General features: G+C 43.8%; 2 protein-coding genes across 6 annotated transcripts; one reads left to right on the forward strand and one right to left on the reverse strand.

The window, feature by feature from the left end:
• Positions 1 to 620: 620 nt before the first annotated feature.
• On the forward strand, positions 621 to 7,296 carry LOC105044468 (uncharacterized). Of its 2 annotated transcripts, none has more exons than XM_010922383.4 (9): positions 621 to 803; positions 1,016 to 2,681; positions 2,991 to 3,217; positions 3,303 to 3,635; positions 4,478 to 4,724; positions 5,109 to 5,237; positions 5,323 to 5,538; positions 5,688 to 5,811; positions 6,810 to 7,296. In XM_010922383.4, exons 2-9 carry the CDS (start codon positions 1,116 to 1,118, stop codon positions 7,046 to 7,048), a joined length of 3,081 nt encoding a protein of 1,026 aa, XP_010920685.1. In that variant the 5' UTR covers positions 621 to 803; positions 1,016 to 1,115; the 3' UTR covers positions 7,049 to 7,296. The 2 variants fall into 2 exon arrangements, with proteins under 2 accessions (XP_010920685.1, XP_010920686.1); XM_010922384.4 differs by having other exon boundaries at positions 1,089 to 2,681.
• A 764-nt stretch (positions 7,297 to 8,060) lies between these two features.
• LOC105044469 (type I inositol polyphosphate 5-phosphatase 8) lies at positions 8,061 to 14,647 on the reverse strand. Of its 4 annotated transcripts, XR_012141308.1 has the most exons (12): positions 14,452 to 14,647; positions 13,457 to 13,510; positions 13,279 to 13,354; positions 12,989 to 13,135; positions 12,787 to 12,880; positions 12,527 to 12,634; positions 11,246 to 11,669; positions 10,940 to 11,139; positions 10,693 to 10,801; positions 10,447 to 10,595; positions 8,759 to 9,249; positions 8,061 to 8,668 (listed from the first exon to the last, which is right to left on the reverse strand). XR_012141308.1 is itself a non-coding variant. In XM_010922387.4 (11 exons), the coding sequence occupies exons 2-11, from the start codon at positions 13,484 to 13,486 to the stop codon at positions 8,931 to 8,933; spliced, it is 1,599 nt and encodes a 532-aa protein (XP_010920689.1). In that variant the 5' UTR covers positions 13,487 to 13,510; positions 14,452 to 14,647; the 3' UTR covers positions 8,063 to 8,930. The 4 variants fall into 4 exon arrangements, 3 of the variants coding, with proteins under 3 accessions (XP_010920689.1, XP_073113265.1, XP_073113266.1); XM_010922387.4 differs by having other exon boundaries at positions 8,063 to 9,249; positions 13,046 to 13,135; XM_073257164.1 differs by having other exon boundaries at positions 8,063 to 9,249.
• Positions 14,648 to 22,469: the final 7,822 nt, after the last annotated feature.

Below are 22,469 nucleotides of genomic sequence, written 5' to 3' on the forward strand. Positions count from 1 at the left end.
GTATCGACTCAGTTCCAACAGACTCAGAGACAAGATTTAAGATAAAAAAAGAATGAGCTCTTTCATGATATAATTAAAAAAAGCAGGGGCTAGGTAGGCTAATATACTAGGTTTGTATTAGAAATTAAGTAACGTTGAACTGGATTTCGAAATGGGCCCTTTAAGATATTAAATTCCTGCTTTTTCTGAACAAACAATGTATATCGCACACTCTTCCGAGACCTATAGTATAAATTAAACGTACCTAGCCGTTAAGTAAATGCGGGGCGGGAGCATCTGATTCCATCGTTTAGACAATTGGTTCCACGTGAAAGCCCGGAGAGAAACGGTTCAAAGAGGATGCTCTTAGTCTACCGCCACGTTCTGAACGTCGATGGAAATATGCTTTCGTTGTGACGTTTACGCACGCGCTGACATCTTTGCATTATTTTTGTGCCTACTATTCTATGGTTTGCTTACCCGATGTAAAAAGTCTGTAAACATAATTCGTCAAAATAAGCTTCGCTGCAGCATCTCCGATTATTTAAACATATTTAAAACCCGGTCTTCTTCCGATTCATGTGTACGCCTTATTTCCCGTTAGTACACCATCTAGATTGCTAGAGCGAGCGCGAAAGCAGCGCGAGGGAGTGTGTCCTAAGAACTCGGGGTGTTCATTATAAGTCCCAGAATAGAGCCGGTGGAGGCTTTGAACAGAAGCAGAAAGGCGGCTCCGCCTTGCCATTTGCCTCCACGGAAGGTTGGCGAAATACCACAGCTCCTGATCTAGGGTTACGGTTTTCTTCCAACCCTCCATCTCTTAGGTATGATCATGCCCTCAATGGTCATCTGTTTTAGCGTAAATCCGTCCCTTCTTCGTGTTTTCTCTTTGAATCTTCCAGCATTTTAATTAACTCTTTTCCGATTTGAGTCGTAAAATACTGTGCAAATCTATTGGAAATCTACTACTCTGTAATGGCGATGAAAATTCAAGACTCGTGATCGATTCTTTTCTCTATCTTTCTCTTTTTCTCAGGATTTCCGATCTTCTTCTTAAAAAAAAAAAACTTAGAAATGCCTGAGTTTACGGTTTCATCTTCTTGATTTAGCTCGGTTTTGGGTTGAGATCGATCACTATGGCATGGTTTAGGGCAGCATCGGGCGTAGCTAGATTAGCCATTAGGAAAAATCTAGCGCAGGCACCGCATCACATTGCAAGAACCAGAACCAGCGCTCTCCCCCATCCGCCCACCCGGGGCTTCCACTCCTCGGTCCTCAGATCCAAGCCCGAATCGGCCGCCCCGATCCCTCGCGCCGTACCCTTGTCCAGGCTCACCGACAGCTTCCTCGATGGTACGAGCAGCGTCTATTTGGAAGAGCTGCAGAGGGCCTGGGAAGCCGATCCCAACAGCGTCGATGAGTCCTGGGACAACTTCTTTAGGAACTTCGTCGGCCAAGCTGCCACCTCTCCGGGCATCTCCGGCCAGACCATCCAGGAGAGTATGAGATTGCTGCTCCTCGTCAGGGCCTACCAAGTCAGTGGCCACTTGAAAGCCAAGTTGGATCCTTTAGGTTTAGAGGAGCGTAAGATTCCGGACGATCTGGACCTTGGTTTCCATGGATTCACCGAGGCAGATTTAGATAGGGAATTCTTCCTGGGCGTGTGGAGGATGGCTGGTTTCTTGTCCGAGAACCGCCCTGTTCAGACTCTTCGGGAGATCTTGAACAGGCTTGAGAAGGCTTATTGTGGGTCCGTTGGGTACGAGTACATGCATATTGCTGATAGAGAGAAGTGCAACTGGTTGAGGGACAAGATCGAGACAGTGAAACCCAGAGAATACAACCGGGAGCGCCGTGAGGTCATCCTCGATAGGCTTATTTGGAGCACACAGTTCGAGAATTTCTTGGCTACCAAGTGGACTGCTGCGAAGAGATTTGGTCTTGAAGGTGGAGAGACACTGATTCCAGGCATGAAGGAGATGTTTGATAGAGCAGCTGACCTGGGGGTGGAGAGCATTGTTATTGGAATGTCACATAGAGGAAGGCTGAATGTTTTGGGCAATGTCGTCCGGAAGCCATTGCGGCAGATTTTTAGTGAATTCAGTGGTGGTACAAAGCCTGTGGATGGGGAGAATGGGTTGTACACGGGAACTGGTGATGTAAAATACCATTTGGGTACTTCTTATGATAGGCCTACTAGAGGAGGGAAGAGAATTCATCTATCTTTGGTTGCGAATCCAAGCCATTTGGAAGCTGTGGATCCTGTTGTGATTGGAAAGACACGAGCAAAGCAATTCTATTCTAATGATACTGAAAGAACAAAGAGTTTGGGAGTGTTGATTCATGGTGATGGAAGCTTTGCGGGGCAGGGTGTGGTTTATGAGACTCTACACCTGAGTGCCCTGCCCAACCATACAACAGGCGGAACTATTCACATTGTTGTTAACAATCAGGTTGCATTCACCACTGATCCGACGTCTGGGAGGTCTTCGCAATACTGTACAGATGTTGCGAAAGCTTTGAATGCTCCAATCTTTCATGTAAATGGAGATGACATGGAAGCAGTGGTCCATGTTTGTGAACTCGCGGCAGAGTGGCGCCAGACATTCCACTCTGATGTGGTGGTTGACATAGTCTGCTATCGACGTTTTGGGCACAATGAGATTGATGAACCCTCTTTCACACAGCCTAAAATGTATCAGGTAATAATTCTTTATCTATTTTGTTTTGAAACTTTAATTTATTGTTTCTGTTTGGCTTTGTTTATCCACTGCCATTTTATGTCTTATGCATTTATGCCTACCTCTTCAATATATTCTTTTTCTAACTTTTTTCTTTTTGGTTTCTTCTTTTGTTTTTTCATTTGATTGTTTAAAAAAATCATTATAGATATATAAAGGTACAATAACAGGAACTTAAATTTCCTTCTTCTGAGAATGGTTATTATCATGGCTGTCATCAGGTACTCTAAAGAATGTTTCACCATACTAACTTGTGTTATGCTCAAATAGGTAATTCGAAATCATCCAAGCGCACTTGAAATTTACCAAAACAAACTTTTAGAATCAGAGCAGGTCTCTAAAGAAGATATTGAAAGGATTCACAACAAAGTCAATTCCATCTTGAATGAAGAGTTCATTAACAGCAAAGACTATGTTCCCAGAAGGAGGGACTGGCTTTCGGCATACTGGACTGGGTTTAAGTCACCTGAACAGATTTCACGTATTCGCAACACTGGGTATAGTCTTTTCTCTCTTGCACTTTCTTCCCTTGCATCTCTTATTCTGATGCAGCTTTACTTAAATCATTGTTTCATTTTGCAGAGTCAAACCTGAGATTCTGAAACGTGTTGGCAGAGCCATAACAACTCTTCCTGAAAATTTTAAGCCTCACCGAGCAGTCAAGAAGATTTTTGAGCAACGTGCTCAGATGATTGAAGCTGGGGAGGGCATAGACTGGGCACTTGGGGAGGCACTTGCTTTTGCCACTCTTATAGCGGAAGGAAACCATGTAAGGTTGAGTGGCCAAGATGTTGAAAGAGGTACTTTCAGTCATCGCCACTCAGTCATTCATGACCAAAACACAGGAGAGAAATACTGCCCTCTGGACCATATTCTCATGAATCAAAATGAGGAGTTGTTTACTGTTAGCAACAGGTGTGTGCTCTAAATTCTTATATGTGCTTTACTTTTGTCTGATATCCATTAACCATTACGTACTTAAAAATGACCAGTTTGCTGTTGAACTATGTGTGATGTTGATGATGAAGGAGAAAGAGTGCAACTTGCTTATATTAAACTGATATTCACTTCTTATTCTTGACCATCCATCATAGAGATACCCAAATTATGTCAATAGTAGGGACATGTAATATCTTTTTGGAAGTCTATGGACAAGAATTCTGATGAATTTCAATATTCTTCCATTATGCACAAATTTAGAAGGATTTGGTTTGGGGTAAAGAATCAAATAATAAGATCCAGATTCTAAACTGCAACAATCAAAAGAATCATTGTGTCTTCATTTTTGTACCTTTGTTCTTGAAAGATCGGGCATGGTTGTGTAGGTATATATGTCTACCACAATGATCTTTTTGGCCTTGTACTGATCCTCAAGGAGCTTTATTGCATCCCAGTAACTAATTTGACAGGCAAATGTTTATCTAATTTGTGAAATATTGGAATTGAGAACCTATAATCAGTTGATTCCAAGGGTATACTATCCATTATTATTTCCCTAATTTTGTCTTGTGGTGCTTCTCGAAAATCATCTTTCAGAATGCATGGAATCTTAATTTGTGCCCATGAATGATTTTCTGTTGCAAAAACTTATTGGTGATCACTCCAGCTTGTTACCTTACATGCATGCCACTTTCTGTTCTAAGAACCTACATTGCATGCTGATAAGAATCTACTGTCATAATGCATCAGATTTCATCATTTACAGCTGTGTTGAACATGACTTTATGCTGACGCTCTACATCCACTACTTTTTGCAGTTCCCTTTCAGAATTTGCTGTCCTTGGATTTGAATTGGGCTACTGCATGGAAAATCCTAATTCACTAGTGCTTTGGGAAGCTCAGTTTGGCGATTTTGCAAATGGTGCCCAAGTAATGTTTGATCAGTTTTTGAGCAGTGGGGAATCTAAGTGGCTTCGCCAAACTGGGCTTGTTGTTTTACTTCCCCACGGTTATGATGGTCAAGGCCCAGAACATTCAAGTGCACGGCTGGAGCGTTTCCTTCAGGTAGTTTTGGTAGCTAATTGCCTATATATAAAAAACCTAAAATTTGTCTCCAGTAAATCATAGCTTCAGCATATCACCTTCTTCTGTTTCACCGTTAAGTAGTTGTAGATATGCTCCAAAATTGTGAATTTTTTTCGGTTACCAAACAGAGAGAATTTATGCGATAACTTTTTTCCTTTTAAACATCGCTTTTGTACTAGTTGATATTTTGTGGTCTAGGTATCATGATGTAGCAACTACTATGTTCTTAAAATATTTTTCCTGCATTAACAAAAGAGGTATTTTAAAATAAAAAATCTAATTTTGCACTTTGTTATAGGCTGTTTAAATATATGGTAGCATTACTGGTCATCTAATGACTAATATGTGTAAAATGATGTACAGATGAGTGATGATAACCCTTACATTATACCAGAGATGGAACCAACACTTCGGAAACAGATCCAAGAGTGCAATTGGCAGGTTGTAAATGTTACAACACCTGCAAATTATTTCCATGTTCTGCGCCGACAGGTTCGTGTTTATGAATATGCTTTAATAGCATCATATTTTTGTATAAGTTCCTCTATTTATTCAATTTTTATGGTTTGATGTCTAGATACATAGGGAATTCCGCAAGCCCCTAATTGTAATGGCTCCCAAGAACCTGCTTCGGCACAAGGACTGTAAATCGCATCTATCTGAATTTGATGATCTTGAAGGCCACCCGGGATTTGGTAAGCAAGGAACACGCTTCAAGCGGCTTATAAAAGACCAAAATGATCACAAAGAGGTTGAGGAGGGTATCAGTCGACTAATATTGTGCTCTGGAAAGGTGATTAATATTTTTCCTCATGCATCATCTTCTTTTAGCAATCCAAATAACTTGCAACCTCTAGAATGGGCTGATAAATTTAAGACTGGCCTTTACTATCATTTGATTTCTTGATGAAAACTTTGTATCTTGCATTTGCTATTTTGCAGGTGTACTATGAACTTGATGAGGAACGGAAGAAAAAGGACTGCAAGGATGTGGCCATCTGTAGAATTGAACAGCTTTGTCCATTCCCCTATGACCTCATGCAAAGGGAGCTCAAGCGATATCCAAGTATGACAATTACCATCAGTTCTGGATAGTTAGCGATGTGACAACAACATGCACATGCACATACATTGTGATTCTGGAATTTTAACCTTATATGATGATTGTTATATCCTTGTATAACTGAATATGGTTGAAACCAAGGCTTGCTGTCTTGGTACCAGAATCTAGACCAATACCACTTAGGTACAGTATTGGTACCCCTAGTACAGGGTCAGTTACTGAGACTTGATAAACCCCCAATAATGAGTCTCGATTTGGGTCTGGTACGATATTCCCTGGTATGGGGTGGTAAGCACTAGTACGGTGAACCATGGTTGGAACCCCACTCATAGAGCCTGTCATCTTCGTCTTTTAGAAGGCACGAGAAAAATATACAATGGTAAATTGTCCAAAATGGCACACAAGCATGCTGATTCAAACGAAAGATTAATTGGTAATTGCCCTATATTTTCTATATAAGTTGTATCTGAAAAACTGCCAAATATTGGTGGGTGAATGAGCCGAGTTTTGTGCAGCTTGGTGTAGGTTAACAGTAAAAAGATGAAAATTGTGGTGGAGAGAACTGTTGGAAGAGCTGTTTCTAAAGGAGATTGCAAACTTACAAACAATTACCATGACATAACCAGGCTCAACGGCTGCCAGTGGCTGAGCTCAGACTTTATATATGGAGAACATGACGTTATCTCATAGACCTAAAATCTAGACATTGGCTTTCAACATGCCTGCTTTTTGGCCACCTGACTTGGCTCAGCTATTGCCTATTGAGTCATCTAACCATGTTGGGTGATCACAATTTGTTATCTGGATATCTCTTAGTATATAATTATTCATGATTGTTTGGTGGTCACCTTTTAGCTTGTTCTCAAGGACAGATTTGCTTTATATAGTCATTTTTCAGTGATATTTTGTTAATTATTTTAAACTCAACTATCTTGAAGTAATATTCTTGTGATTCTTGTAGCTGAGTTTATTTCTATGATTTTCTTCTTTTTTAATTCCAGATGCTGAGATTGTCTGGTGCCAGGAAGAGCCGATGAACATGGGGGCATATAATTATATTGCCCCTCGCTTATGTACTGCCATGAGGGTGCTTGGGAGAGGGACTTTTGATGACATCAAATATGTTGGAAGAGCACCTTCTGCTGCTACAGCTACCGGTTTCATGTCTGTACATATGCAAGAGCAGACTGAGCTGGTACAGAAGGCAATGCAGCAAGGGCCAATCAATTATCCTTATTGAAGCCTTGTATGACAATATTATATGTTTTTGAACAAATAAGTATGTGGTGGTTGCCTGGCTTTTATGATTTTTTTTTTTCAGGCACCGAGATGTTGCTTCTCTTGAAATTTTGACCACCATAAACATCGTACTCAATGTTGCAGAGTTTCTATTTTCATTCGATTTTCATGGCTGTGCTCAGAAGTATTGCTGATTTGACTGCTACAACTCTTGATTGTGTGAATAATATCGAACAATTCACTTCTCTATCTTTTCAGGAGGAACAGAATCTTGAATGCTGATTTAAGAGATAATCCTGTGCATATTATCTTTATTGTGTCTATTATGGTACATGAACTCTTTTGTTTGGCGATAAATTCATATTCCCTAATGCAGTTTGTTTTTGAAGGTAATCCATCACCTGGAGATGCATTACGTTGGAATGTGATTGGTGGATAGCTGATCTTTTGTTTGAAAGCACAGCCAATACGCTTGTCCAGCAGGTGTGTTTCTAACTGAATTTGCATGTGATTGTAAACTAGAAGTTGGGCACAAATAAGTATTTTTTTGGTCGAAGGCCTCATAGAAAGTGATCTTGCAATTAGAATTGAAGAACAAAAACATATCAATTGTGCCTCTCTGGTTCAATTTCTGTTTCTTTACCGTGTTGCATCTATTTACTCCTTCAGAATGAATATTTTCTTATTTTTTTGGTTGGACAGAATAAATAATTTTAGCGTCAGAATTAGAGTTCATAGGTTTTTTAATTGTTTCTTGTCCAGCATGGTAGTTTTCTTGACGCATGTGAGTGAACAAGCCTAGCTATTTGATAGCGTCAAATAAGCAAATTATTTGCCCCTCTTCAACTGGCTGCATGCGATTGGGCTCTCCTGGCTTTCTTGTCTTGTGTCGAAATATGAGCTCAGCCGTAACCAATTACAGGCATAACCTTCAGACTTTGTTCTCAGGTGTTTGTGATGGTTTTTTTTTTCGCTGGAAAATAGCTAACTCATATAAATGAAACAGAAGAACCTGGACATATCAGAAAAAAAGGAGAAATAATGAAACAGAAGAACCTGAAGAAATCAGGCCAGGCCTGTAACGAGGCAACACGCAACAAGCAAAGATGAGGCAAAGTGGTCTGGATTGGAGCAAAAGCTAAGCACCTTCAAAAGGTGCAGACCATCCATGCTCTCTCTCCAAAATAAAGACCAAGATATTCCCTGGTATCTTTTTGAACAAAACAATGTGTACTGCCAGAACAAATAGAATAAATCAAATGAATGAAAGTAGAAACAAGACATGCTCTTCATTCAGCTCTCCCACCCAACAGACCTAAAAGAAAAAGAAAGGAAAATAGTCAGAAAAGCTGTCACCTAACCTCTTACACTTGTCCATTTTGGAAGCCCTTCTCTTTCTCCTGGCTTTGCAATCATCACAGCCCTCTCACCCCAGTTGGTGGCTGCAATAATTAAACTTGCAAAACCATATTTAACAACCAATTCTCATACCGCTGCCCTCCGACTCTGAGCACGTGACCAAGGCTGCCGCGCACGCGCCCCACACCCAGCACGCGGATTTCGGCTAATTGGCCAACCGAATCAAAGAACACCAGCAACAAGAAACCAAAGGCTGCTGCTGCTGTTGCCCACCAGGGAAGAGAAGAAAAGAAAAAATTAAAAAAGAAGAAGAAGAGAACAAGGCACGCCCCCCGCAGCGGCTAAAACTAACCTTCGCTTTACAAGGAGCAGTCTTTACTTTCCCTATCTTGTCTTTTCGTCTTCTTCCTTCTAATGCTCTGCTACTGCTGTTCCTTCTTTCTCCGGTAGTTGTTGAAGAAAAGAACGAGAATCTTTTGAGTTTAAAAAAAAAAGTAAAATATGGAGTTGGTGGTGGCCACTGGTCAGAATCTGGAGGCCTCCAAACAGCTTTGTGTCCTGCTTAGGAGGAGCAGCTCTTCTGCCTGGACCTTCCCCCATGATGACGACGACGAACTGCTGCCGCTAGCGTTGGGATTATTTGGCGTGGTTGCGCGGCTTCTTGCGAGGCCCTCGGTTTGGCCGTTACTTGTGCCTTCCCGGTCTCGTTCAGCTGTTGCCACGTGGTCATCCAGTTGCACGGAGAAGAGGGAGTAGACGGGCCTGTGGTCGGAGAATCTCGACTCCCCTCTCACGTACCGCATCTGCTTCAACCCCTTCCCTCGCCACAGTATCCGGTCGCACCTGCCATCCCATCCCCAACCATCAACCACGTTAGCTAGCTAGCATATCGGATTCGGATTCTGAATAAAGAGTAAATTTTTCTTAAATGGATACAAGCATTAGTCTGAATCTGAGCCCCGATTAAGTTTTAATCCATGTACTCATAGTTTTATGTCTTAACTAAGTGTATGTATAATAATAATACATCAAACAATACATGCTGTGAGAGTGCGTTAGGAAGAAATAATATTCTAGAGAACAAGTTGCTAGTTATGAATACGATATTAATTACAGCTTTCAGTGCCACCGTCATGCTTCCTTTATACGGCAGAGAGTCTGACACATTGAAAAAATTAAGAATCTATTATGGAACATAGAATCTCTTCCACCGAAAAAGAGATGCCTAATTAATCTTGGTTACCGAACCACCATCCGTGGTTCATATGGCACGTTGATTCCTAGCTAAGCAAGGTAATTAATTAAAGATGGCCGGCCAACGTGCTGCAGTAAAAAAACTAAAAACCGTATGTATATAATAAAAATGGACAGCCGTTTCTGACTGTCCAATCCTGATTTAATTATGTTTCAACCCTGGGTTATGGATGATGGGGCGGTGATGTGAAATAGAGATGGAAATGACCTGTAACAAGTCAAACGAGTTGCCCAGCCAGCTACAGAAGATAAGGCACCGCATGTGCTTTTTTGAGTTCCGACTTCCAGCTCACAAGACAGAAATATTTACGCGGAAGGGCCTAAAAGGACCCACATGACAGAAGCGTACGAGAAATAGAGTATGACCGCTGACCGAGAGCTGCTCTGAACAAAGCTACTTGAGTCCGTCCACCTCTCTCTTTCCAGTCACAATTTTTCCACAATACGTTTGTATTTGCCTTAGATTTTTTTTTTTTTTTGGTGACATGTATTTGCCCTAGATTCGTTGTATAAATTGGACCATTTAAAGCTGTTGTCTTGTTCTGCTTCAGAAAATTGCTCGATTTCTTTCAACTGCAAACAGATTTCAGAGAATATTGACTTCTACGTGCGAACATTCAATCGGGTCTCTGGCCATTTGTCCAGTTGACAAACAGGGTGGTCCAGACTAATTTAAGTCAACTCCTCATGTGGAGAATCTTCGCCATGGTCCGAAATAAGCTATTAGCCTATTATCCTAGCAGCACAACTATAGACGAGAGAGACGCTCGGGGGTGTAGACCTTACCAAGCCGGAGTGCGTCTCTTCTCTCCAGATTTAGCGGGGTTGACGGCATAAACGTCAGAATTAGCTAAATATTTATAAGTAGGAGGGAAATATATTCTCCCTTCCTCCCATCCAGCAAATACACGTCCAGCTCTCTGCTCAATCCTAAGCTGCAAGCATGAACGCCAATCGGTGAGCTCTTCTTCAAAACAGCATGTAAAACTATAACTATATGCACACGTAAACAAACTTGATAGCATCTCTCACTTGATCTTTCTCTAGCAGCGCTTCCCAGTCGTTCCTCCGCACCAGTTCCTGTGTGTCGCTGCAGCTCGTAGCCAGGCGATAGTTAAGATCTCCGAGCCATATAATCTTGCTGCAAATCATATGAGAGTTAAAACTGTATAGAAGTTTGCTTTCATAATTTGATTGTTGGTCCATAATTGTGGTACAGAATCATGTTCCTGTTACGTAGTTTCCATGCAAAAAAAGGCAAGCTTTTAAATACACTCACTCGTGTTCCAAGATAGTTTCCGGTGATCCTGCCCCTGGACGAGAAAATCTATGAGACTGGGGGAATCTGGTCCTCTTGAGAATCTCCATGACATCGGAGTTCCTCCGCACCTCATCACCGTCCTTCTCTCCTGATGCTAAATGCGTGCAAACGAAGCAGAACGTGGTCCTCTGGAGAGTCATACTGATTGAAATCGATCCCTGGATATCCAAATATCACCATATCAAATCCAGTGAACCAGTTAACGAGAAGACGATCGGTGTTTCACGAAGAGTAGCCCGAGTTAGTTAATTAAACTCTACGGACCTTATTTCCCATGTAGCCCATGATGCCCCTCCCCACGCACGAGACTTTGAGGCTGGACACGTGCGGCATCAGCCCCTCCCGAACCCACACGCACAGGAAAATCCCCACCATCTGCTTGCTCGCCGCGAGGCAGTAGCCACCCAGAGAAGAATCGAGCGGTTCCTCGTCGCTACCGTAGCCCGGGTAATTACCCGGCTCGTGGTCCTCGTCGTATCCTCCTCCCTCGTTGTCGTCAATGGAGAGGAGATCCGAGAAGCTGATCCTTGGCTTCTGAGCCGGCTCGGAGTCCATGGCAGTGCTGCGATGACGGGCGAGTGAGGGGCCCTCGAGGGCGTGGCGAATGAGGGAGAGCCACTTGCAGGCGGGGCCCTTGTCCTCGGCGCCCAAGACGTTGCCGGCGTTCAACGGGACGATCTCCTGGAACCTGAGGGACAGCAGAGCTGCAGAGGCTCAGTCCGCGATTCAGTAATTTGCCATGCCCTCATGTTGCGCCCCCCTGGATATATATCCCATGGAGAACAATTGCAGACTCGTAATTTTGGGAAACGGCCTACTACTCCAACACTCGGATGGCAGGTCCTCTGATGTGTGGAATCGGTACCAGCATTAGAAAGAACGCCTTACCATCTACAGGCTTGTTTACTGTTTGGAAGGAAGTGGTACTACAGGCTTCTAATCGTCCAAAAGATTTGATAGATTTACTCTTCAGAAGGTACACTTCCATTTTTGTACCATATAGCTTGGTGTGTTAAGGATATGGAAAATATCGACACAGATAAAATAATAATAATGTAAATAACTGAAATGTGGAAGTTTGTACATACGTAGTCTGTATATATGTATAGAGAGAGAGAGAACTTTAATGTTTTTATGATGGACAGATTGAATATAAGAACAGTTGAAAATCATCATTAAGTGTATATAAGCTTGTGAAAAGTTATATAAATTAGAAACAGATATTATCATCTAAATTTCGGAAAAATACAATAAATGAAACATTAGAGAACACGATCATTACAAATAAAACACAAGCGTTAAACGTAAAACAGCTAACCATGGTCGAAAAAGACCAGCAGAGTGTGATGTCTGTGGCAGTTATGTCCTGCCTTTTGGGTTCTTTCTTAGGTGTTTGGCGCAGCACCGTTAGCTGTCCCAACCAATACATAGAAAACATGCTCGAGTTTTTTAAGGAAAAAGGCCGAGGGCCGCAAGGGAATAATCATCATTAGCAACAAAACCACAGAGGCCCAAGCTAAGGCAACAAGAAACGGTAGCACTTACCCGAGGACATGGATGTCGGCGGGGAAAGGCGTGCTCATAAGCCAATCTCTCAGGTTGAGCCCTCCGTGGGGCGCTTTCCCTCCCACGTTCCACGTCCCCACGAACATCCTACTCCCAATATTAAATCATAACCCCAAGAATATCAAATAACAACTCAAAAAGACCGACCCCTTATTATACTACTAATTTCACCGAGATTCAACAAAGATGATCGGTGACAAACTCCCAAATATTCTTATCGGAAGCGTTGAAACAAGAACCTGAGGTTTGGAGCAGGAGGTGAAGAACGGACTGGGGTATCGGCTCCGAATCGGGGCGGTTTAAGACTCTCGGAGCTTTCCACCAACCACCCACCTGTAAAGAAGAAGAGAGAAGAAAACTGAGTCGTTTCGTTCCGTAAATGTGCCTCTCGAAGCTCAAAATTTTGTTTAGAACTAGAGAAATAGTTGGAGAAATACGAACAACTAGGGGAGCAGAGAGTTAGTATGCATATAGAGAGCAGTTGTGGAAAGTGCTTGCCTGACAAATCCCTTCTCATATGAAGGCTGCCGTCCTTATCCGAACAGCTCTTCCTTCTTCTTTCCTGTACTCGTCCTCCCAATCTCTCTCCTTTGATATCAACAAAAAAAAAAAAAAAAAGGAGAAAGAAAACAGAGGTTGGATCAACAAAAAAAGAGTGAGGTGAAAGAAAGATTGGATCTTGTATAACGGGTCATCAATCCAAAGATAGAGGACGTGGTTGGAAGCTTTACTGTTGCAGTCGGAATGGAATTCCCCGCACTTTAGGTGGAACCATTTCCTCACCACCGTCTTCGGCCAAGAAGATGACTGCGAAAACAACTCGATTTCAGAAGCTCATGCCGGAGATGATTCGAGTGATAAAGCTATTTTCTTGTTAAAACAAGCATGTAATTTGTGAGAAAATCTCACCTTGGGAATTCTGCTGGGCTCTGTTCTCATGTTTCCAATGAGAAAGAGGAATCCCTGGTAAGAGAGACGGAGGCCAAAAGACCGGAATTATTTCCCGCGTGACGCACTGTGAAATAGTATATGCTAACGAGAGGATAGATCAAAGAAAAAAGGTCATTTTTTTAAATTCACTTTTTTAGCTTTGAACAGAGGAGAGGAGAGAGGCAGAGTGGGAGGATAAACAAAAAAATAAAGCTGAGGAAAACGTTTAATGATGCCTTCTCTTCACGGATGATGCTTTCTCAGCTGGAGCTGGTGCAAGCCAACCCAGGAAAAGGTGGGGGAAGAAGGGAGAACATAAAGCTTTTAGGACCGACCTCAGGTTAATGGCAACTTCGAGAAGACGAAGGTGAAAAGAGAAAAGTTTTCACCTTTGTCTACCCTCGTACAGGAGATAACATCCCTCCCCGAGGTAGCAGTACAAGCTCTCATAACGACTAACGGTGAAAGAGAAAGCCTGTGATGGAGAAACAAGACAGAGAGCCCTACCATGTGACAAAAGAAAAGATATCTGTGTCATTAAATCAGAATACTCAGTAGTTGTCTTGAAACGAGTGGTGTCATTTAAAGCAGTCATTTTCGATACGGATTGAAGGCACCTCTATTTATTCTGGTACTCCATGAGATCCAGAACAGAGAATGAAACAATAGCAAGCCATAAAAGCTTCCCTAAACCCCAGACCTCACGCTTAGGAACTCATTAATACACCGCGATAGGCAATCCTCCTCATCAAGAACAGCATTACCGAATCCGTTTCACATTTCTCCCACGATACACCGAGAATAAGCCACTACCAACATAAATACAGATCGAAAGGCCTCGCAAATAGACAAATAAGCAAAAAAAGAGACCTTCTTTTTCCCAAGGAGGAGGAGATGACAGGAATTGAAACCAAACTAATTAAAAAGAGGCTGGCAAGCAACAGAAGAAAATAAGAGACTCGAAAGGGGCTCACCGTGCCTCCCCCGCCCCTTGTTTCGTTGTCACCTCTCCTTCTGTCCTCTTCCTCTCCCTCTCCTCCTATATGAAGCGAAGTGGTGATTGCAGCACCAGAACCATGGTTTTATAGCCTCTTCCTCGCTCGCTTTAGGCACGTCGGCAGCAAGGGGGGGAGAGAGAGAGAGAGTGGGGGGCCGGGCCCCTCCCTTCCCAGTTCCACCCGGACCCCATCCTCCCATGTGACGGTTAGTTCTACGCCCTCGCTTTTATCTCCGTCAACCGGTTTCTCGACTGACATTGCCCCTGGACTAAAATGACCCTACGTACGCTATATATTCACGAAAACGCCATGGCGATGCGGTCGCGCGCCTGGTTCCAACTTCGGATCCGGAAACACTGTACACGTGCTTATCTACAAAATTTATGGACCGTCACAACGTTCTCAGATGACGGGCGGCCAATTGAATGCAGGGAAGGATCAGCTATCAATTTGTTATAGAACTCTTATTGAAGATAGCCACCTTCTAGTTGGCGTTGGTGAAGAATTTGGCTCGAAGTGGTTTGACTCGCCTGGAAGTGCATGAGGCGAGACGGAGGCGAGGCGGAGCTCCAGTTGGAAATTGATGTCTGGAAAGGGCAAAAACACAAGCAAGATGAGTTGTTGAAACGCGAAAAAGCAAGGAAAACTACTGTCCCTGTCAAGCATCCGATCCCACCGGACTGGATGAGTTGGTGGATTGTAATTGTGTGATCGTCCTAAAAACAAAAGGGGAGCCACAAAAGATCACCATTGGAACGAAGGTATAAGAGTGCAGGTCTCCCGAGTCCGATATTTGGAGGATGAGGCCTTAGAGCCGTTGCTCAAAAAGGCCGAGCAAATCTTGGCCGCTGGACATGTAACAATTGTACCATGATGGATGCAAATAATGGCTCAATGTGTGAGATAAGCTGTAACTATCCCTCAACATGTTTTGCAAGGATTTAAGGAGTAAATATTCGTTGCAACAATTATATCATGCCAAATTTATTACAATCTAATAAGAACATTTGTATTTCATCAATTATCATGTATTACACTAATTTTTATGATGGTACCTTATACTGTCCTATTAATTTCTGACTTTTGATTAGCTTGTTACAAATTTGACGTGGTATCACGGTTAGAGATTGCAACGGATAGAGTTTGGATCGGATATTATATTATCCATCTCCAAATTCGAACTTAATATCCTATACTGAAATTCTATCGGATATCCGATCAGATAAGAAAAAGATATCCATCCCCATACCCAATGGATTCGGAGATATCCACGGATAACTTATTTCTCCATATCCAATCTATACCCATCCCATACTCCAAAAAATAAACAATCAAAATAATTTTATACATATTATCAACCAAAACAGAATTATCAATTCAACATAGAACGTAATTTATAAGTCCAGATTTATAGAAATCAAATATAGAAATAAAATTACAATTCAATATAGAACATATAAATAATCAAAATAATTTTATGCATATTGTCAATCAAAATAGAATTATGAAAATAAAATTATAAACATATATATTCGGATATAACCCATATCCGTAGGTTCGGGTCGGATTCGGATTCGGTTTCGGATAGAAAATAATACTTCTCATATCCTATCCGTATCCGTACTACAGTTTTTTGATTTTATCCAAACTCGAATCTAAATCCGATCAAATTCTATTTTTTGGATTTGATCGGATTTGAGTAGGATATATACCCATCGAGTTAGGTTGATTTTGCCATCTCTAATCACCGTTGCAATGAATATTTAATCCCGCTATGACTGTTTTCGATGGATGTTAAATGTTTCAAATATGCTTTGAATTGAAAATACATGGCTCGCCGGTAATCAGTCGGTCTGATTGGCCAGTTTGGATGGATTTTGGTCAATAGATTGATTGATTGCTCGGCTCATTGATTGACAAAAAAAAGATGCTTCAACAAAATGTTCCCGATGCAGATGTATTGCCTAAGCATGGTAACGTTACAACTCAGCAAATCCATATGAAACTTACCGCACACCTCGTGAATGTTGGAACATATGTTTTATTTCGTTGAATTCCATGCTTGATTTTCTCTGGATACGATCATGTGTTTTCAGAAAATAACCACAGACATCTGTAATGAGTTTTATGACGCATGGAATGGCTTTTGTTGTATTATCATTCGATGTTGTGTAATCTTTGTGGAACTCTCCTCCTAATAATTGTTTGGAATTAGGAGTTGATCACAAGTAAAGCTAAAATAATATCTAAATCTTGTGCTTTCGTTGTCTTCAACCACCATGCTAATTTAGTTTTTGCTGGATTGGAGGAGGCACATGACATGTGCCTGTTCTGGTCTTATAGCACCAAAATATGAATTTGATAGGAACCATATTTGTTTTTTGATAGAAAATGGGAAGGAGATCAATCCGATTCATTAAAAGAAGGGTGTTATGTATAGTGTTACAGTGTATGAAATTACAAGATATTTATTGCAGACATTTGGGATCATGACTATAGGTCCCGCTCTCAAGTTAAAATTCCATACAAATGCCTGAATAGGTGATACGTAATATGAGAAGTGATTATCTAATGAAGGCTCAAAAGTACATGAAATGTTGACAGTGTTTCAGTATTTGTTATGTAAAAGTGTATCAATATGCATGATTTGTCTATTGGCTAAAACCGAACAAAAGCCAAATGTTGAGATTCTTGAGAATGTTTGCCTTCAAATATGGAGGCCCGTTTGAAAATTTGTTCTAGGATGTGATAAAAAATTTTGGACATTTAAATAATCAAATACAATTTTTTCTGCGTTGATGGATTATGATCAAGTACGAACTGTGATCAAGTACGAACTGGTGTTTTTTGAGAAGTAGATGTGACCTATCAAAATTGAAGTAAGAATCAGTGTTTCACAAAAAAAAAATATCTTTAAAATGCACACATAGGGCCAATACCAGTTTGACATACAAGGGTTGAGCATCTACGTTAAAGATAACGCAATTTTAAAGATAGTCATACAGCTTGAATTTGCCATGCCTCCCTCTTCAAATGGCACCACCATGTGCGTTACCTCTCATAGCTGCGCGGAAAAAAAAAAAAAAACCCCTTCAATGGTTGGGCATGACATGACCCTCTAGCTAGCCGGTTTTAATCCCTCCCCTGTTGCTTGTTGCCGGACCTACCATGGATAGCTGAAAAGTTGTCAGGTGTGTGACATGACCCACTACCAGATTTCCATCCCCTCCCCTTCCTTCGAGGATATTTTGCGGGTGCTTGAAGCGGTGCTAATTTTGTTTTCACTTTTTTTTTTTTTTCATAAAATGAGTATTAAACACGAAAGCTAAATATGTGGAGCACTTGGGAAACAACCTCAAGGCCCACACACGTAATCTCCTTCCAGATGTAGGATGGGTATAATTGCGAGGTAACATAAGGTATAATTGTGAGGGTGTGTATAAGCTACATGTGTTCAGTGTATCTCATAACTGAGGAGGTATCAAGAAGTCACCCGAATCCCAGACGAGTGAATTTGAGTGGCTGGTAACATAAGAAGCCATCCCGTTCACGTCACCGTTTGTCTTCATATAAACATGAATATAAATGATTTCAGGATGGTGGTCATCCTTCTCAGATCCTCCAAAGTGAAATTGGAACTATTTTGAATGGGTCCAAAGGTTATATTGCGTGTTATCTTCAAGGGAAAACTAAAATTCTACCCAAAAAAAGAAAAATAAAAAAGAAAACAAGAAAAGTGAATGATTATAAAGATAAAGGTGGCCACTCTGGCTAAGGTGATTTTATTTTTTTATTTTATTTTTTGTTTTTGACATGTGACATACTGAAGTATATTTGTACACAAAAGTTCTTGTAGTTAGCTGACTCTATGATTGGCATCGATCTTGAGGCTAGACATCAAAAAGTATATATATTAAATCTATATTTTTACTCACTTTTAGTAATTTCTTCTAGAAAAGCACTAGTTGAAAGTGGACCCTATTTTTTCCGGTCAAATCTTTCTTTGGTGCTCCTCAAAAGACTGATTGATTATTACAGTAAAAATATAATATTATTCTCCTGTAACAAAATAATGTTAATCTTTCTAATTAACCTCTAGAAAACTAACATTGTTGTCAACAGCTTTAACATACAAATCAGGCTTCTATTTAGACATGCGAGAATAGAGAGGTGATCTTCTTCTTCTTCTTTTCTTGTTCGTTTTTCTTGAAATAAAATACATATATATTGATGGTTATTGGGGAATACCGACTGATCCCGCTCACGTTGACTTATGATCGGGCATATCCGACCGACCGACCGACTGACCGACCGATCGATCGTCGGATGCCACTACTGACCGATTAACGGCTCTCTACCGACTGAGGATATGTCGGTCGGACAGACCTTTTCCACTCTCCCGATTGACTGCACCAGAGAGTCTGATGGCCGACTCTCGCAACATGCCCGACTGACCGTCGGAGAGGGCCGAATCTCCACCCAATGCCACTCTGCTGGCCACCGAACTAAAGTCGGTCGACTCCTCCGATCGCCGTACTACTGCCAGAGACTGTCAGTCCTGACAGCGGCATGCGGCACTGCCGCCTAAGGACATCATCCCGCCTAGGGCATTGTCAACCCTAGTGATTTGACAGCCCCACGACGATGTGACACTTTCACGGTGACTCTGACAGTTTACAGTGAGTTGACAATTCCTCAATTGTCTGCGCCATTAATGACGACGCCATACTACGCTCCACTATATATATCGGGGAAGGCTACAGTGCTACAGGCTCTTCGAAACAACAGGCTCGCCCCCTCACTCTCTCATTGAGTTCTTTATTTTCTTCTCACTGTTGCCTAGTCTCCTCTCTGACTTGACCGTCGGAGGGTCTCCGCCGGAGCCGCCTCCGATCAGTGCGGACTTTCTTTTGCAGGCGCTCGTTCCCGACGATCAGGCGATGAGGGGATTGGCCGCAACAGATTGGCACGCCAGGTAGGGGGCGGGTGTAGTAGACACTGATGACAAAGATAAGAGCTCAACGATCGAGAGTCACCGGGTCGGCGAGGCGCTCTTCCCATCGGGAAGAAGCCTCTCCGCCACCTTCCACGATGGAATCCAGCTCTCCGCACCCCGCGGTGACCACGGAGGCGCAGATCGTGGCAATCATGCGGCAGATGACCATGCTGGCAGACGCGGTCAAAAGCCTCCAGCAACAACCGGCATGGCTGCCGCCATCGCCGGTCGGGCAACCGAAGGCACGTCCGATGCCCTCCAGGAGCAGCCGCCGGCACCCGCGTCGATCTCCGTCCTCTCCGTGGGAGCACCTGTCACAATGCTCCCACAGAGAGGAGGAGGGGCGGCCGCGGTGCGATGCCCATCGGTCCCAACAGCTTTCTCCCTCCCAGCTGGAGTGAGCGAGGAAGGAGAAGCGACCGCGAACGCCGTCCGCCTCTCTCTCGGAATCTTCTGGAGATTCCACTCTTGGGGTCTCCCAGCACCGACGGACGGACGACTACGAACGCAGGTTCGAGAAAATCGACCGTCGGCTTGCACAGTTGCAGGTGGACGGACAGAAGTCTTCAAACGACGTCGACTTCCAGACCGCCCAACCTCTCTCCCGACTCATCCTCGACGAACCGATCCCCAGTCGGTTCAAGATGCCGCACGTGGAGCCCTATGACGGCTCCACCGACCCAATCGACCACCTGAAGAGCTATAAAGCTCTCATGACGATTCAGGGGGCAACCGACGCTCTCTTTTGCATCGGCTTCCCCACCACGCTCCGCAAGGCTGCCAGGGCCTGGTACTCCGGTCTTCGATCGGAAAGTATCCACTCCTTCGGACAGCTCGAGCACTCTTTCGTGGCTCACTTCAGCACCAGCCGGAAGCCGCCGCGAACGTCGGACAGCCTTTTCTCCCTTAAACAAGGGGAGAACGAGATGCTCCGGCACTTTGTGGCACGATTCAATACGGCCACGCTTGAGGTCCGGAACCTCAACGAAGACATGGCTATCTCGGCCATGAAACGGGGGCTGAGGGCATCCCGGTTCACTTACTCCCTGGACAAGACCCTCCCCCGCACATATGCCGAATTGTTGGAGCGCGCGTACAAGTATATGCACGCGGATGAAGGAGCCTCCGACCGGCGCTCAACCGAGTTCAAGGGTCCGAAGGAAAAGCGAAGGAAGGGTCGGGACCCCACCGAATCTAGCAGGCCCCCGACTGATGGTCGGGTCTCGCCCCCGCAACGAAACTAAAAGTCGCCCCGACGGCAGACTCCAAGGCCGACACGCCCCAAGTATGACTCCTATACTCCTCTCTCCGCTCCCCGTGCGCAGATTTTGATGGAGATCGAGGGGGAAGAATACCTGCGACGACCTCCACCTCTGAAGGCAAAAGGCCTCGACCGACGAAAGTACTATCGATTCCACCGGGGCCACGGCCACAATACCGAGCAATGCATCCAGCTTAAGGATGAGATCGAAGCTCTCATCCGCCGAGGGTATCTCAGTAAATTTCGGAGGAACCCACCGACTCGACCAATGGCCGACCGACGACCCCAGCCGACTGAGGAAGCGACCACCAATCAGCCGATGGTCGGGGTCATAATATGATTTCCAAACGACTCGGCCCGGGAACGTCTACTGGAGGGGAGCCGATGAAGAGGCTGCGCCCGGACGACGTGATTATTTTTACGGAAGAAGACGTTCGGGGCGTCCAAACTCCCCACGACGATGCTGTTGTTGTTTCGACAACAATAGCAAACTATGATGTAAAAATTTTTTTTGTAGATAATGAAAGTTCGACAAACATTTTGTTTTACTCGATCTTCTCCCGGATGCGACTATCAACCGACCGACTCAAGAGGGTCCCTACGCCCTTGATAGGCTTTGCCGGGGACGCCGTTGCGACGGAAGGTGAAATTACCCTGCCCGTGACGGCCGGCACTGAACCACGACAAAGCACGGTTCATTTGACTTTTGCGGTCGTCCGAGTGCCTTCGGCCCACAATGCCATACTTGGAAGACCCGGACTAAACACCCTCAAGGCGATTGTCTCGACGTACCATCTCTTGGTTCGGTTTTCGATCAGGAACGGAGTCGGAGAGATGCGCAAAGACCAACAGCTCGCTCGCCGATGCTTCCAAATCTCCGCTCAGAGCGACGAGTTGAGGGGCTCCCTGACGATCGACAAACTAGACCAACGGAAGGAGGAAGAACGGGGCTCGCCGATCGAACAGCTCGTGTCGATCCTGATTGCGGAAGACCCCGACCGAAAGGTATGGGTCGGGTCTCAACTACCCGACCCAGAACGGCAACGGTTGACGGAGCTGTTGACGGCCAACGCCGACATATTTGCTTGGTCGGCAGCAGATATGTCGGGCATCCCCTCAGAGACGATAACCTACCGACTCAACATCGACCCAACGATGAGGCCGGTGAGGTAGAAGAAAAGGTCTTTTGCTTCCGAAAGACAGAAGGCCATCGACGAAGAAGTGGACAAGCTGCTCGAGGCAGGCTTCATCAGAGAAGCCGCATATCCCGATTGGCTCGTCAATGTTGTCATGGTCAAGAAAGCCAACGAAAAGTGGAGGATTTGTATTGACTACACCGACCTGAATCGGGCCTGTCCAAAAGATAGCTTTCCACTTCCAAAGATCGACCAGCTAGTGGATGCGACCTCCGGATTTTGACTACTCAGCTTCATGGACGCTTTTGTCGGGTACAACCAGATCTGGATGGCGTCCGAAGACGAGGAGCACACTGCCTTCGTGACCCCCAAGGGCTTCTACTGCTACCGAGTAATGCCCTTCGGGCTGAAGAATGCCGGCGCCACCTACCAACGACTCGTCAATAAGGTCTTTAAAGACCAGATCGGGCGCAACATGGAAGTGTACGTGGATGACATGCTGGTGAAAAGTGCGCAGATTCTAGATCATGTCCAGGATCTCGAAGAAACCTTCCGCACTCTACGACAACATCGAATGAAGCTGAATCCGACTAAGTGCGCT

Source organism: Elaeis guineensis, chromosome 5, assembly GCF_000442705.2.
Source record: "Elaeis guineensis isolate ETL-2024a chromosome 5, EG11, whole genome shotgun sequence".
NCBI classification, from domain to species: Eukaryota; Viridiplantae; Streptophyta; class Magnoliopsida; order Arecales; family Arecaceae; genus Elaeis; species Elaeis guineensis.